The sequence below is a fragment of the Marmota monax genome, unplaced genomic scaffold, assembly GCF_021218885.2.
Source record: "Marmota monax isolate L192 unplaced genomic scaffold, Marmota_monax_Labrador192_F-V1.1 WCK01_AAM20220418_F8-fsc00029, whole genome shotgun sequence".
NCBI classification, from domain to species: Eukaryota; Metazoa; Chordata; class Mammalia; order Rodentia; family Sciuridae; genus Marmota; species Marmota monax.
In genome coordinates, this window is record NW_026693024.1 from 13,512,091 (window position 1) to 13,527,068 (window position 14,978).

The 14,978-nt window shown below is 47.1% G+C and overlaps 1 protein-coding gene across 11 annotated transcripts in view; it reads left to right on the forward strand.

Moving 5' to 3' along the window:
- Positions 1 to 14,978, forward strand: part of Phactr1 (phosphatase and actin regulator 1) — a 497,389-nt gene that overhangs the window by 404,198 nt on the left and 78,213 nt on the right. For 8 of the 11 annotated variants that reach the window (XM_046453339.2, XM_046453342.2, XM_058582398.1 and 5 more), the window contains 2 exons: positions 10,708 to 10,875; positions 12,958 to 13,164. In XM_046453339.2, coding sequence (XP_046309295.1) covers positions 10,708 to 10,875; positions 12,958 to 13,164 — 375 coding nt within the window. The remainder of the gene's footprint in view (positions 1 to 10,707; positions 10,876 to 12,957; positions 13,165 to 14,978) is intronic. The other 3 variants (XM_046453345.2, XM_046453343.2, XM_046453344.2) reach the window with 1 other exon arrangement.

The window sequence follows — 14,978 nt, forward strand, 5'->3', positions numbered from 1 at the left end:
ATTTTAAATGCCTACACACCCTGGGACCCCAGATGAACAAGGGCACCCCAGAAAGCTCAAGTCTGCATTGGTGTCCTCTGTGGAGAATATAGATGGGAGATATCCTCTGGATGGATAGCTGCTGCCTGATTTTGACACGTTTCCACACTTAATATGCCACGTGCCGTGGAAACGTGTCAAAATCAGGGAGCAGGACCCTGTCCTGCCTGAGTGCACAGGAGGAATCCAGACAGGCAGTTGGAGAGGGTGCTCCTAGGGCGGGCCTTCCAGAGAGGACCCACACCAAGTGGCAGCTCTCAAGGTCCTTGGGCACATCGGGCATCGCTGTCACCCACAAGTCCCCTGCCACCTGATGCTCCATGCCTCCATAGTCCCTGACCTACCCTGGCCTGATGAGAGGGCCAGCCAGACTTTGGAAGGCTCACAGCCAATGAAAGGGGAGCTGCCCAAAGCTTAGAAGAACTTCCTCACTTTCTGTGTTTCCCTAGGGTCACAGAGAGGGGGCCAGTCCCTGGGGCACTCAGCCTTCACCACCTAAATGTGCATTCAGCAGCGCGCGGCTTGCAGAGGAGCCCTGAGCCTGGGCTTCTGGTCCCCGCTCTCCTTTCCCCTATAGAAGGCCCAGGACGTCTGTCCATCTCTCTGGATTCTGCTTTCTGATTGGATAGAAATGCAGGATCCCAGACGCTCCCAGCAAGGCCTTGTGGGTTTCTTACTATCCCTGTGTTTCCTGGCCCCCAGCCTGCATTCTGCCTCCTGCAGTGGTGGTCCTGTGTCTCTGGTACCATGGAGCCATGAGCTCTTCCACTCCACTCAGGCCCTTGCAGGTACTCTCCTAGGGCCGTTGGAGGATTGGGACACACTCCATTGGGCTCTGAGGCCATCGCCTGCCTGGAGCAAGTGCTCCGAGGTTGTTAGCTCTGGTCTCCTGGAGACATGGGCCCTGTCTTGATCGTCGCTCTCCTTCCTCTTCATCCCACCCAAATCCACCTGTAGGAGCTGAGGTTCCACCCAAGGGACGTTTCAAAAGGCCGAATCCACCTGTGCAGCTTTGTGTGGCTCAGGAGTCACCCTGTGCACACGCGTCCTGGAGCAGGTCTCTGTCCCAGGGCTGCAGGCGTCCATCACTGTGGTTTCTCTATGGGAGACCCTCTCCGTGGAGCAGGCCATTCCTGTGACGGGGCCCAGTGAGCAGCCTCTCTGTGGCAAAATGGACTTGCTTTTGCACACGCCTTGGACCCAGTGTTGTGATTTTCAGTTCTACACTTAGAGAATCCTCAGCGATTACAGAAACATCCTGCCACATATGCTGGCCCACAGAGGAGCCACTAGCCACTACAGTTGTGGAGCATTTGAAGTGGGGCCAATCTGACTGAACAACACATTGCAAACTTTATCTGCTTGAATAACCACCACGTGTGGCCAGGGGTGACCTGTTTGAGAACTCAGCTAGAGAAACAGCTGCTTAAATTTGGAAATGGCCGATCACTTCCCTCCCCCAATCATAGCCACTAAGGAACTCTTACAGTCTCCGGTCTCAGCTGGGCTACCCTGTTCACGATGAACGACCCTCAGCACAGTGATGATGTGACTCTGAGGTGCAGACTGTCTTTGCACAGGAGAGAAGCCGTGACGTCCCGTTCATTTGATATTCAGTCCCTGTCCTGGTTGTGTCTTTGATATCCAGATGCCCAGGAATAGCAAGATGGTCTCCTCGTTCAGCTTCAAACCTTGAAGTCAGTCATGATTTGGAAATAGAGCTGTCACAGTTCATCAGGGTGGCTACGGTTTGAACCAGTGCCCCTGGAGTAAAGATTATTGGGGAAGCATCGGTCCCCAATAAGTCACACCATAGTGTGACTCCATGACATCAACAGATCCCCAGCAGGCTCCAAGTCAGAGAAGCAGCCCACATAAGCGTCTTTGAGCAGGGGTTTGTTTTGACCATGCGCTGCAAAGACCAATAAATCCAGCAGGAAACAGCTGCAGGAGAGTTCAGCCCAGACGAGCTACCCAAGGTCAATGTCTTTGCCACTTCTGTGATAGGAAGTCATTACTGCTCACGTAGTTCATATTTCTGGGAAAGGCCTCTGAAAAAGAAAGAAATGCCTATTAAAATCAAAATAAGGTATTAAAGCCAGAACAATAGCAATGATAACACAGCAAAGTAGTTGATTGTCCGAGCACAAAAACACGTACGGTCCCATCCCTCGGAAGAAATCGCCCTCACAGAATGTCACAGAGTCGATCGCATCCTGAGATTGGAACACATTTTGGTAGATTTTCAGTACATTTTGGTAGATGGTTCAAAAGGATTCTGTGAGTCAGAAAGATGGCTATAGCGGACAGAAAGGAACTTGGTGGCTCTTGGAAATTTTGTCTTGTATGTGTGCTGGTCAGAATAATCCAGAGACCTCTGAGAGCCGATGGAGATAAAAGAGAAACTGGAAGATTCTCTGACTCGTGGATTCTGGAATACAGGTTCCCTGGTCCTAGATAACTTTGCAGTCTGTGCCTTAAATCCTGGTGGTACCCAGATATTTTGAATCACACACACACACACACACACACACACAGTGTCTTTTCTTCACTGAGAAAGAACATGTGCCAAAGAATTACTGATTTTTTGTTTGTTCATGTTTTCTTTTTCAAATAGTATTTCCAAGTGTTTTAAAATGCTCGAGAATCAAATGCCAGGAACATTCATTCATAGGCAGTGTAAATGACATGTCAGCTGACATATCAGCAGTCAGCTGACATGACCTGATGTTTTCTGTCTAAAATTGTCACATGTCACTTTACAGAAGTCTTCTTGACAGTGGAAGCATGAATGTGACCATGATTTCATGATGTTAGTGGTGGTTTTCTGCTACGAGGACTAGCAGGGAACAGAACTTGAACTTCACCTGGGACAACTCCATGTCTCCTTTATAAAGGACTGTTGTGTTGTCCTTTTGCCACCCTTAAGGAATTAGAATGTGAAGATGGATCATTTTAAATGAGATCACAAGCACACACTTACCATGGACCAGCTCAGCGGTGTGACTAAATGCAGCCCAGCTCGGTTAGGTATTCAGTGTTCACCTTTCTCTCTACGTCGAGATGATTTGGGTACCGACATCAGTGGATGGATGAATAGGTAGGTAGGTAGGGAGAGATGAAAAGGAGATGGTGGATGGATAGACAGAGAGAGACTGGTGCAGAGCAAGTTTATGAAATGCTGTTTCAGGGCTTGTTACCACGATCATAAATAGAATGCCCAACATAATACTTGGCAGTGAAGATGCTCCGAAATGTTTCTTTCTCTTTTCCTTTCTTCCTGTCCGTCTTTCTGCTGTGTATTGAGGCATTTTATGTACAGAATACAGACCTTTAGATCTACACTGAAACTTATCAGGGTTTTGAAAATGAAAATATAAAGCTTTATTTAGCTCTAGTAAACCAGTAATCTGTCAGTTTGCTTCTCAGTGCTGTAATATGTCCAAACAGAGTAAATCAGAAAGGAAAAAGAAAACCTCAATTTGTGTGGTTGGTGGGGGGTACCCAGGGGGCTGAATCCAGGTCCCTGCACATGCAGTGCAAGCGCCCGACCCCTGAGCTGCCTCCCCAGCCCGGGATAACCCAAAGGTGAACTGCTGGGCTGTGTGGGTGCGACGGTTATATTTCAGGCTGACTCGCAAATGTTGGGAGTGGGGCTTATTTTCCTTCTCTCCCAGCACCTCCTGCTGAAAACATGTTGATCTGGAAGGAAGTTGGGCATGTCTAATGCAGTTCTTTTGTTTTCAAAGGACAAACACGGAAGTCCTCAGAACTTAGGTGGCTTGTCCTAAGTTAGTGATGGCGAGGAAACCCAGGCTTCCTCAGCTGCCCTTACGTGCCACTTTCTGTCCCTCCTGTCTCTCTGAGACTGGAGAAGGGTGCTCACCAGCTCGCCTCTCTTTGCAGAGGCTGCCCAGGAGAGTATAACGCCGTGCTTCCTGTCGCCCACCTGTGGCTCCTTCCACTTCTTTTCATCTGAGATAGAGGTTGTGGAGGATTTGAGGGGCCCACTCTGAGCCCTCTTGATCTGTCTCTTGAGTTTTCTGAACCGTTTGAGAAATAAGTGGGAGATCAAAGTAGGGTCTCACCTTTATTGTCGATAAAGACTGGTCTGGAAGAATTCAGGGATGGACCTCAGGATGGTCCTCCCCCCAGTCCTTGACATCGAACAAGATGAGTTTGCAGTCCACACTGGCCCGGGGCCGGGAGTGCAGGACAGACGGAAGCTCCTCCCGGGGGAGAAACAGGGAGCAGGGTTTGTCTGTCAAGAGCACTGGGGAAGCACCCCCCAGGAGCCAGAGGAGTGGGGAAAGGACTTTTCCCTGTAACAAAACCTTTTATGCTTTCATCTTATAATTTAATAAGGTAAAATTTCTTTAATGTTTTTTAAAAATAAATGTGAGCATCTTTAGAGGGGGAAAAGCTAATGACCATTAAACTCTACCTATGCCACATTCCCTTCAGAGCTCTGCCCACCTACATGCACATTTCCTTTGGTGTCATCGTCACCGACGTGCGTGCGTCTCTTTTCCTCCATTCCTGCTGTTGTCCTTGACATTGTTTCAAACACAGCCCCCTGTATCAGCGTCACCCACACGGACATGCCATTTGCATTTCTCTCATTCCCAGCAGGGTTATCCATTTAGCACGCGGCACCTGGGGCTTGATTTTTATTTACCTGAACAAATGCTCAGCCTGCGCAGAGTGGTTGGTTCTTCTCGGAGCTATGTTTAGCTCATAACTTTACACCATGCTGCTCTTCTCCCCTTTCTTTTCAGTGTACAACAACACTCCACTTTGCAAATTAAAAGTCAGAAAGTTTTATGAGTAAGTCCAAACTCTCCATCTGGCTTCCCTCTTGTGCAACTCGAAGAAATAAATATGTATTTATTTCTACTCTTTTTCCTGTTTTTGTACTAGTTTTGAAATTTTGTTTTTAAATTTTTTGAGCCTTGTGAAATTTATTGCAGTAATGATTCAATATGTAGATGTGAATGAAGTAAGTCTGTATACTCACATGCAGCTGTTATTTATTAAATACAGATTTCTTATTCCACTAATTGTTTTTACATAGACCATAATTCATAGTCTAGGAAATCAGATGCAGCAGTGAGCTTAAGTTTTTTAAAGAACTTTTGCTTTTCAGAAAATAAATTGACATTTTTTGATCTTATGGTCCAAAGGGCCATAAAACATGCACCTTCTCAAAATGAAAGGTCCATCTTTAATGTTTTGAAAACAGAAACTGTTATTATTTAAGTGTCCACGAGAACCTGAGAGAACACATCACCCATTCTCCAGATGACTTTCACCTGTAACAACTTCAGTTAATCTTTAGCTTTAAGGATTTTTTTTTAATTTACCTTTTTGGTTGTACACAATACCTTTATTTTAACATTTCTTTTATGTGGTGCTGAGGATCAAACCCATGGCCTCACATGTGTCTACTGCTGAGCCACAACCCCAGCCCTAGCTTTAAGGAAATTTAGTTGATCATAGTCAAGTTGAAGGTAATCACTCTAAAACCAGGGAGTGTACTTGAGTTAGTCAATTTCCTGTTACTATAACAAAATGCATGAGATAATCAACTTGTAAAGAGAAAAAGGTTGTGTTTTTTGCTCAGAGTTTTGGCAGTCCCAGCCCAAGATTGGTGGACCCACTGCTTTGAGTGAGCAGGGTGGCAATGGCAGGAGCATGCGGCAGAGCAAAGCATCCTGAGCCACCAAGCAGAGAAAGAGGAAAAATCTCTTTTGGGGACACACTCCAAATGACCTCTCAGCACCTCCCTCTAGGCCACAGCACCTCTCAGTAGCACTACCTTGGGGACAGAGCCTCAAATACATGGACCTTTGGGGGTCATTGTGTTTGAAACAATGTCAAGGACAACAGCAGGAATGGAGGAAAAGACCATTGGGGGTCATGCAACATTTAAACCCTAGTGAGCCCCAAGCAAAACAAACAACAACAAAACAAGAAATATTAAAAAAAAAAAAAAACCTCAGAGCACAGGCACAGGGGAGGAGTCCATTAGAGGTAGCTGCAATTAATAAAGAAAATGAAACATTAAAAAAAATAGTGTCTTCTGAGCCAAGTCTCTGAGTCAAGACTGTAGCCTACCTTGTACTTTTAGGACCCTGAACAAGTCCGCACAGGACAAGGACCTCCTTCTTCTTGGTCTCATGCTGAGCGTACCGCTGCCTTCCTTCAGGCCTCTCTGTTTCTGCTTCTCAGGGCTCAGCTCCTCGCCCCAGCCTTCCCAGCTCCTGTGCCCACTGTCAGGCTGCCTCCGCTCTGGTCTACATTTCTGCCTTGCTGGGTGACAGCCTGTCCCCTCTGGTCACCCGAGGAGTGTCTGTTTCATCCTCCGTAGTCTGCACTGTGCCTGCCCTTCTGGGAGGAGAGGAAGGGTGGGAGGGGGGATGCGGTCAAGGCCAGGGCTCTGGAAGCAGCCAGTGGAGTGCTGGTTTTCCCATGGGTTGTGAAGAACCGTTCTCATGAGGCCAAGGTCACTGCAGGGGTTGGCGTATATGATGCATGCTGTCACCCAGGTGCTCAACAGGTGTGCTCAACAGGTGTGCATCGACAGATGTGCGCCAAATGAAGTCATCCACTCTCACCTTCCCCTCCCTCTCCTCAACTGGTGTCCGCCTGACTCTACCAACGTCTTGCTTCCCGTCACCTCCCAGGGGAAGAGGAGAACAGGGCTGGTGCACTGCCATGGATCCATCTGCACCTGAGACCCCTGCTCCCTACACCTCACCCCGCATTTGAGATTCTCAACATTCACATGCACCAGCTTCTGCATGCAGTGGGCGGCCACCTCTGTGACCCGATTCTATCTTGTTAGTTACGTCTGCCTCTGGACACTTTTTTTCCCCCACTTCACTTGACTGCTTTCTGCAGCCTGATGTCTTTTGTGATAACTGTATGTTCGTGGTTCATGGTTAGATGACGCAACCTCCTCCTCCCTTGTCCTTTCTGAGGCTTCAACCAGCCACAGGGTCACATTCCTGCCCTGAACCTCGTTGTGACAAGGCGCCATTGCCATCCCAGGTTCTCTGGCCTCCCAACTCCTGAATTCTTAACCCAGTGGGTCTCAGAGTCCAGAACCCCGACCTGCCAACGCAGCAGCAGCAGCGTCCCCCAAGCACTTGGTTAAGGTGCCTATTCTTAGGTCCCAGCCTAGACCCACTGGGTCAGCGACACTGGGGTGGGATCCAGCAATCTGGGCTCCAGCAGCCTCCCGGGCACTTGAGGCTTGACAGAGCTTGAGAACCATTGCCTCCTGCCTTCCGCCTTCCTCCTGCTTGCATTTTACTAATTTTAGTAGGAAACTTAAGATTTCAGGTCATTTTGTGCCATTTCGACCATTACACAAATAATTTTTATAGGCAATATAAAGCATCAGGATAATTTCCAGAGCTCAGTGAACTGTCTTATCCACGATAAAATGAGATGTAATGAGCAGATGGATAAAGGGACAAATAACCCATCAGCTCATCTCAATCAGGAGGGTTAGATTCTTCCTGGGGATGGGGACAGAAGTTTTTCTAATAATGCAAATTTTAAAATGCTGGTAGAGATATAGACAAACAGTACTTATGAATATTAAACAGACTTGGAGAGCCTAAATGGTCTTCTAGTTAATCATGCTTGGAATTACCAAGCATTAGGTATCCCCAGCTAATTCCTTAGAATGATGATGGACACATGGAGCTCATTACATTATTGTTTCTACTTTTGTGTCTGTTTGAAAAGGTCATAGTAAAAAAATTAATCTTGAAAGTGGCAGCAGTATCCTCTCACTTTTATCACTGCCCATCTGGGTCACAAATGAGATCAGTAATGAGTTTGTTGTGCCTATTTAATAATTTTAATTTTTTTATTATATGTGTGTGTATCTGTGTGTCTTACATCTATGTAGATAGAAAGACATGTAGGTGGATAGATAGATTGATTAGATACATAGTTAGGGGGCTGGGCATATAGCTCAGTTGGTAGAGTGCTTGCTTTGCATGCACAAGGCCCTGGGTTCAATCCCCAGCACCACATAAAAATTTTTTTTTAAAAAAAGATGGATAGTTAGATAAGTCATAGTTATTAATGTTAATGTTGAAGAAATTGCCAAAAGCTAAGATACATGGTCGGTCTGTACATTGTTGCTACCTATGTCAGTTGGAAAATCTTTTAGAGAAAAAATTTCACAAGATCCATTTATAGTATCACTAGATGTTAGAATATTTGTACACACAGGGCTGGGATGTAGCTCAGTAATAGAGCACTTGCCTAGCATGTGAAAGGCCCTGGGTCTGATTCCCGATACCACAAAGGAAAAAAAAAAAAGAATATTTGCACACCTAAGATTGATTTGTTGGAATTTGTCCTAAAGGAGGAGAATTCTTATTTCAGAAAAAGATTCGACACAGGAAGGTAGTCCTCCCAGCACTTCTGTCATAGTCACATAAAGCCCTGGAAATCCCTCTGTGACTGGTCGTATGGAGATAGCTAAGTAAATGTCCAGATGTTCGTCAGTGTGATCATTAAGATGATGATTATGCAAAGTATGCTTAGATAGGGAGAAAGAAAACAAGACACAAATTTGATACGTGGTAGGATTTACAACCGTTAAACATACACACAGAAAACTATTTCTCTTAGGGTGATGTGATCGGTGCCTGATTTCTTTTTCTCCCATTTTTATTTTTCAATGGAAATATGCATGTAATAGTCATGACAGGGGAATTCCCGGAGCAATTGTTCTCCAAAGCAGTTTAGGCCTTTGGGACCTGGCAAAGGTCCTTAGAGTCCATAGGAACCTGATATTTTAAGAGTGACCACACCCCAAGAGGAGTGAACAGTGTCACCTCTCAGTGTCAGCAAAGCTTCTCACCCCCAGCTGCCTTCAGGAGAGCCAGCGTCACAGGCCGGTGCAAGGAAACCAGCTCCAGTGTCGTTTCTGTGGCAATTTCAACTGTTAGAGGGGATGCCGATCATCTGACTGCCTCCTTGCCCTCAGGAAGCAGAACCTGGCCCAGGCACTGAGCCCCTCCCCACAGGCCGTCCTGTCCAGAACTGGAACCTCAGGAATCACAGGGGTCTCCCAGGGATGTCTTGAGTCGAATGGCAGCTGTGTCATTATTCCACCCACTGGGAACCTGACACGGAGCTGCTTCCCACAGCCTCAGCTTGAACGTGCCAAATAAATGCGTGTTCAGAGAACCCGGGGCCATCCCATGGTGCGGCATTACCACTGCACCCCACCCCCCTTCCCATGTGAAGACTCCCATTTCGGCTGGGTGCTTTCCACCACATCAGCCTTGGCGTCTGCACAATTCCTGTGTTCTTACTAATCACTGGTGATTGTACTGTTAATCCCAATTATAATATCGTCTCCTGCCATCGGAGACACCAAACTAAAAGAGGCTGAATGAAAAGAAGAAAGAAAACAGCCCAGTGTTCAAGTGCCAGGGCTTCCTATTGTCTGCTTCAGTTTGATTTTGTGCACACTAGTTATTCTTTTGTTAATGTTTAGAGAAGGTTCAGGTCCCAACACCAAATGAGTGTCCTGAGGTCATAGGCTATCCAAAGCCTGTCGGTTTGCAGATTACCCTGCTGGACACACATTTCACTGAGCCAGTTCCAAGGGGGTCCTGGGCCACCATGTCTCACTGATGTGTAAAGTCAGAACTGTGGGGGGAACATAGCAAAAGCAAAGGATTAACTCTGGAGTCACTTCGCTTATCATCTTTCTTCCCAGGTTGGGTCAGGTGATAGCTTGCCTGGCCCCCTCTCTTCCGAGTAGGATGACTTTGTCTCGCATCTGGGTGTTCATTCACTGACTGGAACAGCTTTTAGTCCTCTTTAAAAATTAATTGTACTTTGATGTCTCATTATCTAAGACCCCCCCTGGGCTAACGTGAAATCACACTGAGGGGACTCTGATCTGACAAGTGGCCACCCATGGAGCCTTTGATCCTCTGCCCCTCGGGATGCTGGGTTGTAAACAGGACCAGCGTTGTTGTGATTGCTGGTTGGCACGGGGAGAACCCTGGCACTACCAGCATCCTGGGGCTGCTGCAGCCTGTTGAATGGACCTCAAGCTTGGCTGAGTGTTTCTCCACCTAGAGGTCCCCACGGCAGAGGTGAACAGGACATGGGATGAGTGTCTCCCTGGGACCCTGGAGCACCATGCACTCTGTGCTTGTTGGGTGGCACGAAGCCCTCGCCCCCTCCTTCCTGGTGTCTCAGTCTCTGAGGCCCACTGAGTTCTTCCAGCTTTTTAACAATCAGGAGAAGGGCTGGGGATGCAGCTCTGTGGTAGAGCGTATTCCTAGCATGGGTGAGGCCCTGGGTTGAATTCCTACACCACGCACACACACACAAGACGATCAGAAAGAAAACTTAATTTGCTTCAATTTAAAAAAATACATGGAACATCGTGTTGCTTATGAGAAAAATGGAGAAACGGCAGGTGAGTTGCCGAGGATTGTTGGAAGGAGCTGTCCTGAGGGTCGGACGGCCTGTGTCTAAAGATAAAACAAAAGTTCGAAAAGCCAAAGAATGGAAGTCATCTTTTGGACACTGACCTTGGTAAAGATGGTTCAAAGGGCTCTGAGGGTGTCCTTCCCTGGCAGCAGACATCTAACCCTGTGGCCTTCTCTCTGACAGATGGGGAGCTCTCCATATCCAACGAAGATGACTCCCTGGAAAACGGACCGTCCCTCAGCTCCAGCCAGCTGTCCCTGCCTGCCCTGTCCGAAATGGAGCCAGTCCCCATGCCAAGGGATCCCTGCTCGTATGAGGTGCTCCAAGCTTCAGACATCATGGATGGGCCAGGTAATGCCCCGGGCAGAGTCACAGCACAGCAGCCCCCAGAGGTCACTCTGGGGACCTCTGCCGGGGCTGGACGTCAGGTTCTACTCTGGGCCACCTAAGCATAAAGATCTGGATATTCAGATCAAACTGACCTCATAGGAGTGCTTCCTACATCCTGATTATAGGAACATGAGAAGAGTGTTTACACGTTGTTCTACAGTTTTAAACAAATCTTTCTATAACTGCCATCATTTTAAAGGAGATGTGTCTAGTTTTTGTAATATTGACAATTTAAAGTACCATTGTCTCATTTTCTTACACTCATCTCTGTTATGAAGGTGAAGAATCCCACATTTCTGTATAAATTAGCGCTGATCTAATTTGCCTGTTCACAAGGCCTGGCCATACCCCTAAATCTCTAGTTCCAGTGTACTGATTAATGGTTGTATCAATTTACTGGATACAACTAATTTAATTGTTGATTAAATCACATGCAACTTAGTGGTTAAGTTTGAGCCTGTTGGTGGGTGAATTTTGATGCCCTCTGACCACGGCCCCCCTCTTTGGTCCACAGTCACTCATGTGGCCAATTCTCAGCTCTCAAGGGGTTTGCACAGTGATACGGATGATACCGATGGGGTCTCCCAACAGGTAGGACTGGTACATGTGTCAGGAGACCCATCTAGGGCAAGGAACCTCTTGGCATACTTGGAGGATGGGCAGAGAGGCCACCTCCCTTCTTGTTTACCGTGTGCAGATTCATATCCACAGGGGGAGGCTAGGGGGATGGGGTGGTTCACAGAGTTCATTCCTGTGTTTTGCTGTGGGACTTGGCAAGTCCCGGCCACTTGGGTGGGCTCGTCACTGGTAATGAGAATGTCCCTTGAGACAGGGAGAATTTAGTGCTCACAGGGATTCTTGGCAAAGCATTTCTGCTGTGCAGAACAGTGATCTCCAGATAGAGGGAGAAAAGGAGGGTGGGGCAGGGGAGGAGTCATTGATAAGCTTGCTCGTGGGGGCAGTGATAGAAGAGGCAAGAGGATGCGCAGCTGAGTTTATTCTCCCCTCCAGGGAATTTTCCAAAGACAGTGATTTATTATCATTTTTAAAATCCCACCTTCCTTATGACATTGCGATCAGGTGGATTTGATTGTTTTAGTGAAATCTGTCATCCCAGAGAAGTCGTAGAATGTCACTCTGTCACACCCAGGCTGCCAACTTGGTAGGAAGGCGTGTGCTGTCCCCACCCCCCATGACAGCTCCCAACTTGAGCCCATCCCACAGTCCCCCTGGGGAAGGGAAGAGTCGGGCCCCTTGCAGAGCAAAGGGAAATGGAGAGAACTGAAACAAGTCCACAGGATTCAGGCAATGAGAGGAGAGGAGAGGGGGTGAGGCGAAAAGAGGTGTCCTCGAGCATCTTGGGCTCATGGATTCGTAGGAGCAGGCAGGCAGGAGATGTCCTGACAACCAGCCTCCCTGGAGGCTGAGGCTCAGTGCTGACCACTGGAGGCCAGAGGACCAACACTCAAGGCTTGCAGGTTCCACGTGAGCCCTCCACGCGGTCTGCAGAACCTGGCGTCCCAGACCTGAGTGCAGACACAGAGGAAGACCCAGGGTGACACCCGGACTGCACCAGCACCCTCCCTCTTCCCCCCAAAGGGCACACGGGCCCTGCGCAGGGGCAGCACTTGGTTCTGCTCTTGTTGGCAGAGCTCTTTATCCTTGACCTGTGCCCTTTCGCTGCTGTTAGGTTGTCACATCACTGAGCATCCACAGACAGTGACAAATGCCAAGTTTGAAATGGTGACATGTTTGACCAGCAAATGTCCTTCCTGCTCTTCTTTCTCCCTCTCGATCCTCCCCCCCTCTTCTTTCTTCCTCTACCTTCCCTCTGCCTCCCTCCACGACCCCTCTGCCTTATCAGAGTCCCAGTGTCCTCGCTTTAGCTCTCCACGTGCGTGTGACAGCCTACGGCAGTGGTGTTCTGCTCTCTTGCTAGCGGGGCCGCGTCCCTGTCCTGTGTCCTGGCTGACCCCCGCCATCCCCGGCCCCTGCTCTGCATCTGTGTAATGTCTCCTGTGTATCATGTGGTTGTCCCCTCAGTGTCTGAAGAGAGTCCCTCTGCCAGTGACTCTGGAGTCCTCCTGTCCCAAGATCCTACAGCCAAACCAGTCCTGCTACTGCCCCCCAAAAAACCTGCTGCTTTCTCTGGAGACCATGAGGAGACCCCAGTGAAGCAGTTGTCCCTTCTCAAGCAGCCCCCGGCCCTGCCTCCCAAACCCACTACCCGGATTGCCAACCACTTAACAGGTGAGTGGAGACATCCTCGGGGGACCCCCAGCCCCTCCTTCCCTTCAAGGGATAACGTCTTTCTCTCTCGCTCTTTGGATCCGAGGCCTGAAGGCCCCTCTCTGGGGTGGCTGTCTTGTGGGATGTGTGGGTGTTTCTCTGTGTGTCTTGGTACATGCGGCATGACCAGGATTTGTGTCTGTGTCAAAAAGCATTTGATATGCACCTGCCAGCCATCTGCCAAGAGCCCTCAGTCCTGTGTATCTGTAAATATGTGCGTGGCATCCATGTGACTGATGCAAGATTAGTTGCCTGGGCAAATAGATTCAGCATCAGACGTTGGCAGAGATAAAGAATAGTGCCTAGTTTCCTTCATAATGAGTGTGTCAGGCTTTTAAATGTTGTGTCTTTAACTTACTGATCTAAATACCAGTATAGTTCTATTAAAATTCTTATCAGAGGCTGGGGGTGTAGCTCAGTGGTAGAGCACTTGCTTAACGTGCAAGGCTCCAGGTTTAATCTCCAGCATGGCAAAAAAAAAAAAATGAAAATAAAAAATTCATTTCAGTACTGTCTATTCTCTTTAAAAAGGAAGAAAGAAAACCAGAGTCAATAGTCTGTAAAGTATTTGGGAATTGCTTTCAGAGGAAGAATAAGCTAGAAATATTGTCCTCACATGGATTCTGATTTTATTCTTCCTGAGGGGTTAATGAATGCATCCACGGTTGTTAAGCTGGGTACCCAGTGAAATTGCTTCTCACCGCACATTGACACCTGAGTCAGATACCACCTTGTGACCAGAGGTTATAATATAATCAGATACTTAAAGATTTTAGAGAACCTTGATCATAATCCTAGCTGTTTCCAATCATGTGTTTGGTATTTTTAAAATGTATTTATTCTAATTTGTTACACATTATAGCAGAATGCATTACAATTCATATTACACATATAGAGCACAATTTTTCATGTCTCTAGTTGTACACAAAGTAGAGTCGTGCATGTACTCAGGTTAATGATGTCCCTCTCATTGCACCATCTTTCCTACCCCCATAACCCCTTCCTTCCCCCTCCTCTTTGCCCTATCCAAAGTTCCTCCATTCCTCCCATGCTCCCCCTCACCCTCATTATGGATCAGCATCCACATATCAGAGAAAACATTTGATCTTTGTTTTTTTGGAATTGGCTTACTTCACTTAGCATAATATTCTCCAACTCCATCCATTTACCTGCAAATGCCATGATTTTATTCTCTTTTAATGCTGAGTAACTTTCCATTGTGTATGTATACCACAGTTTCTTTATCCATTCATCTATTGAAGGGCACCTAGGTTGGTTCCACAGTTTACCTATTGTGAACTGTGCTGCTATAAACATTGGTGTGGCTGCATTACTATAGTATGCTGTTTTTAAGTCCTTTGGGTATAAACTGAGGAGTGGGATAGCTGGGTCAAATGGTGGTTCCATTCCAAGTTTTCCAGGGAATCTCCATACTGCTTTCCAGATTGGTTGCATAAATTTGTAGTCCCATCAGCAATGTGTAAGTGTGCCTTTTCCCCCACATCCTCGCCAACACTTATTGTTGTTTGTATTCTTAGTAACTGCCATTCTGACTGGAGTGAGATGAAATCTTAGAGTAGTTTTGATTTGCATTTCTCTAATTGCTAGAGATGTTGAACATTTTTTCATATATTTGTTGATCAATTTATACCATCTTCTGAGAAGTGTCTGTTCAGTTCCTTACTCCTTTTATTGATTGGGTTCTTTGGTTTTTTGGTGTTAAGATTTTTGAGTGCTTTGATGTTCTTGTGTAAAAATTTGCTTCCATTCTGTAG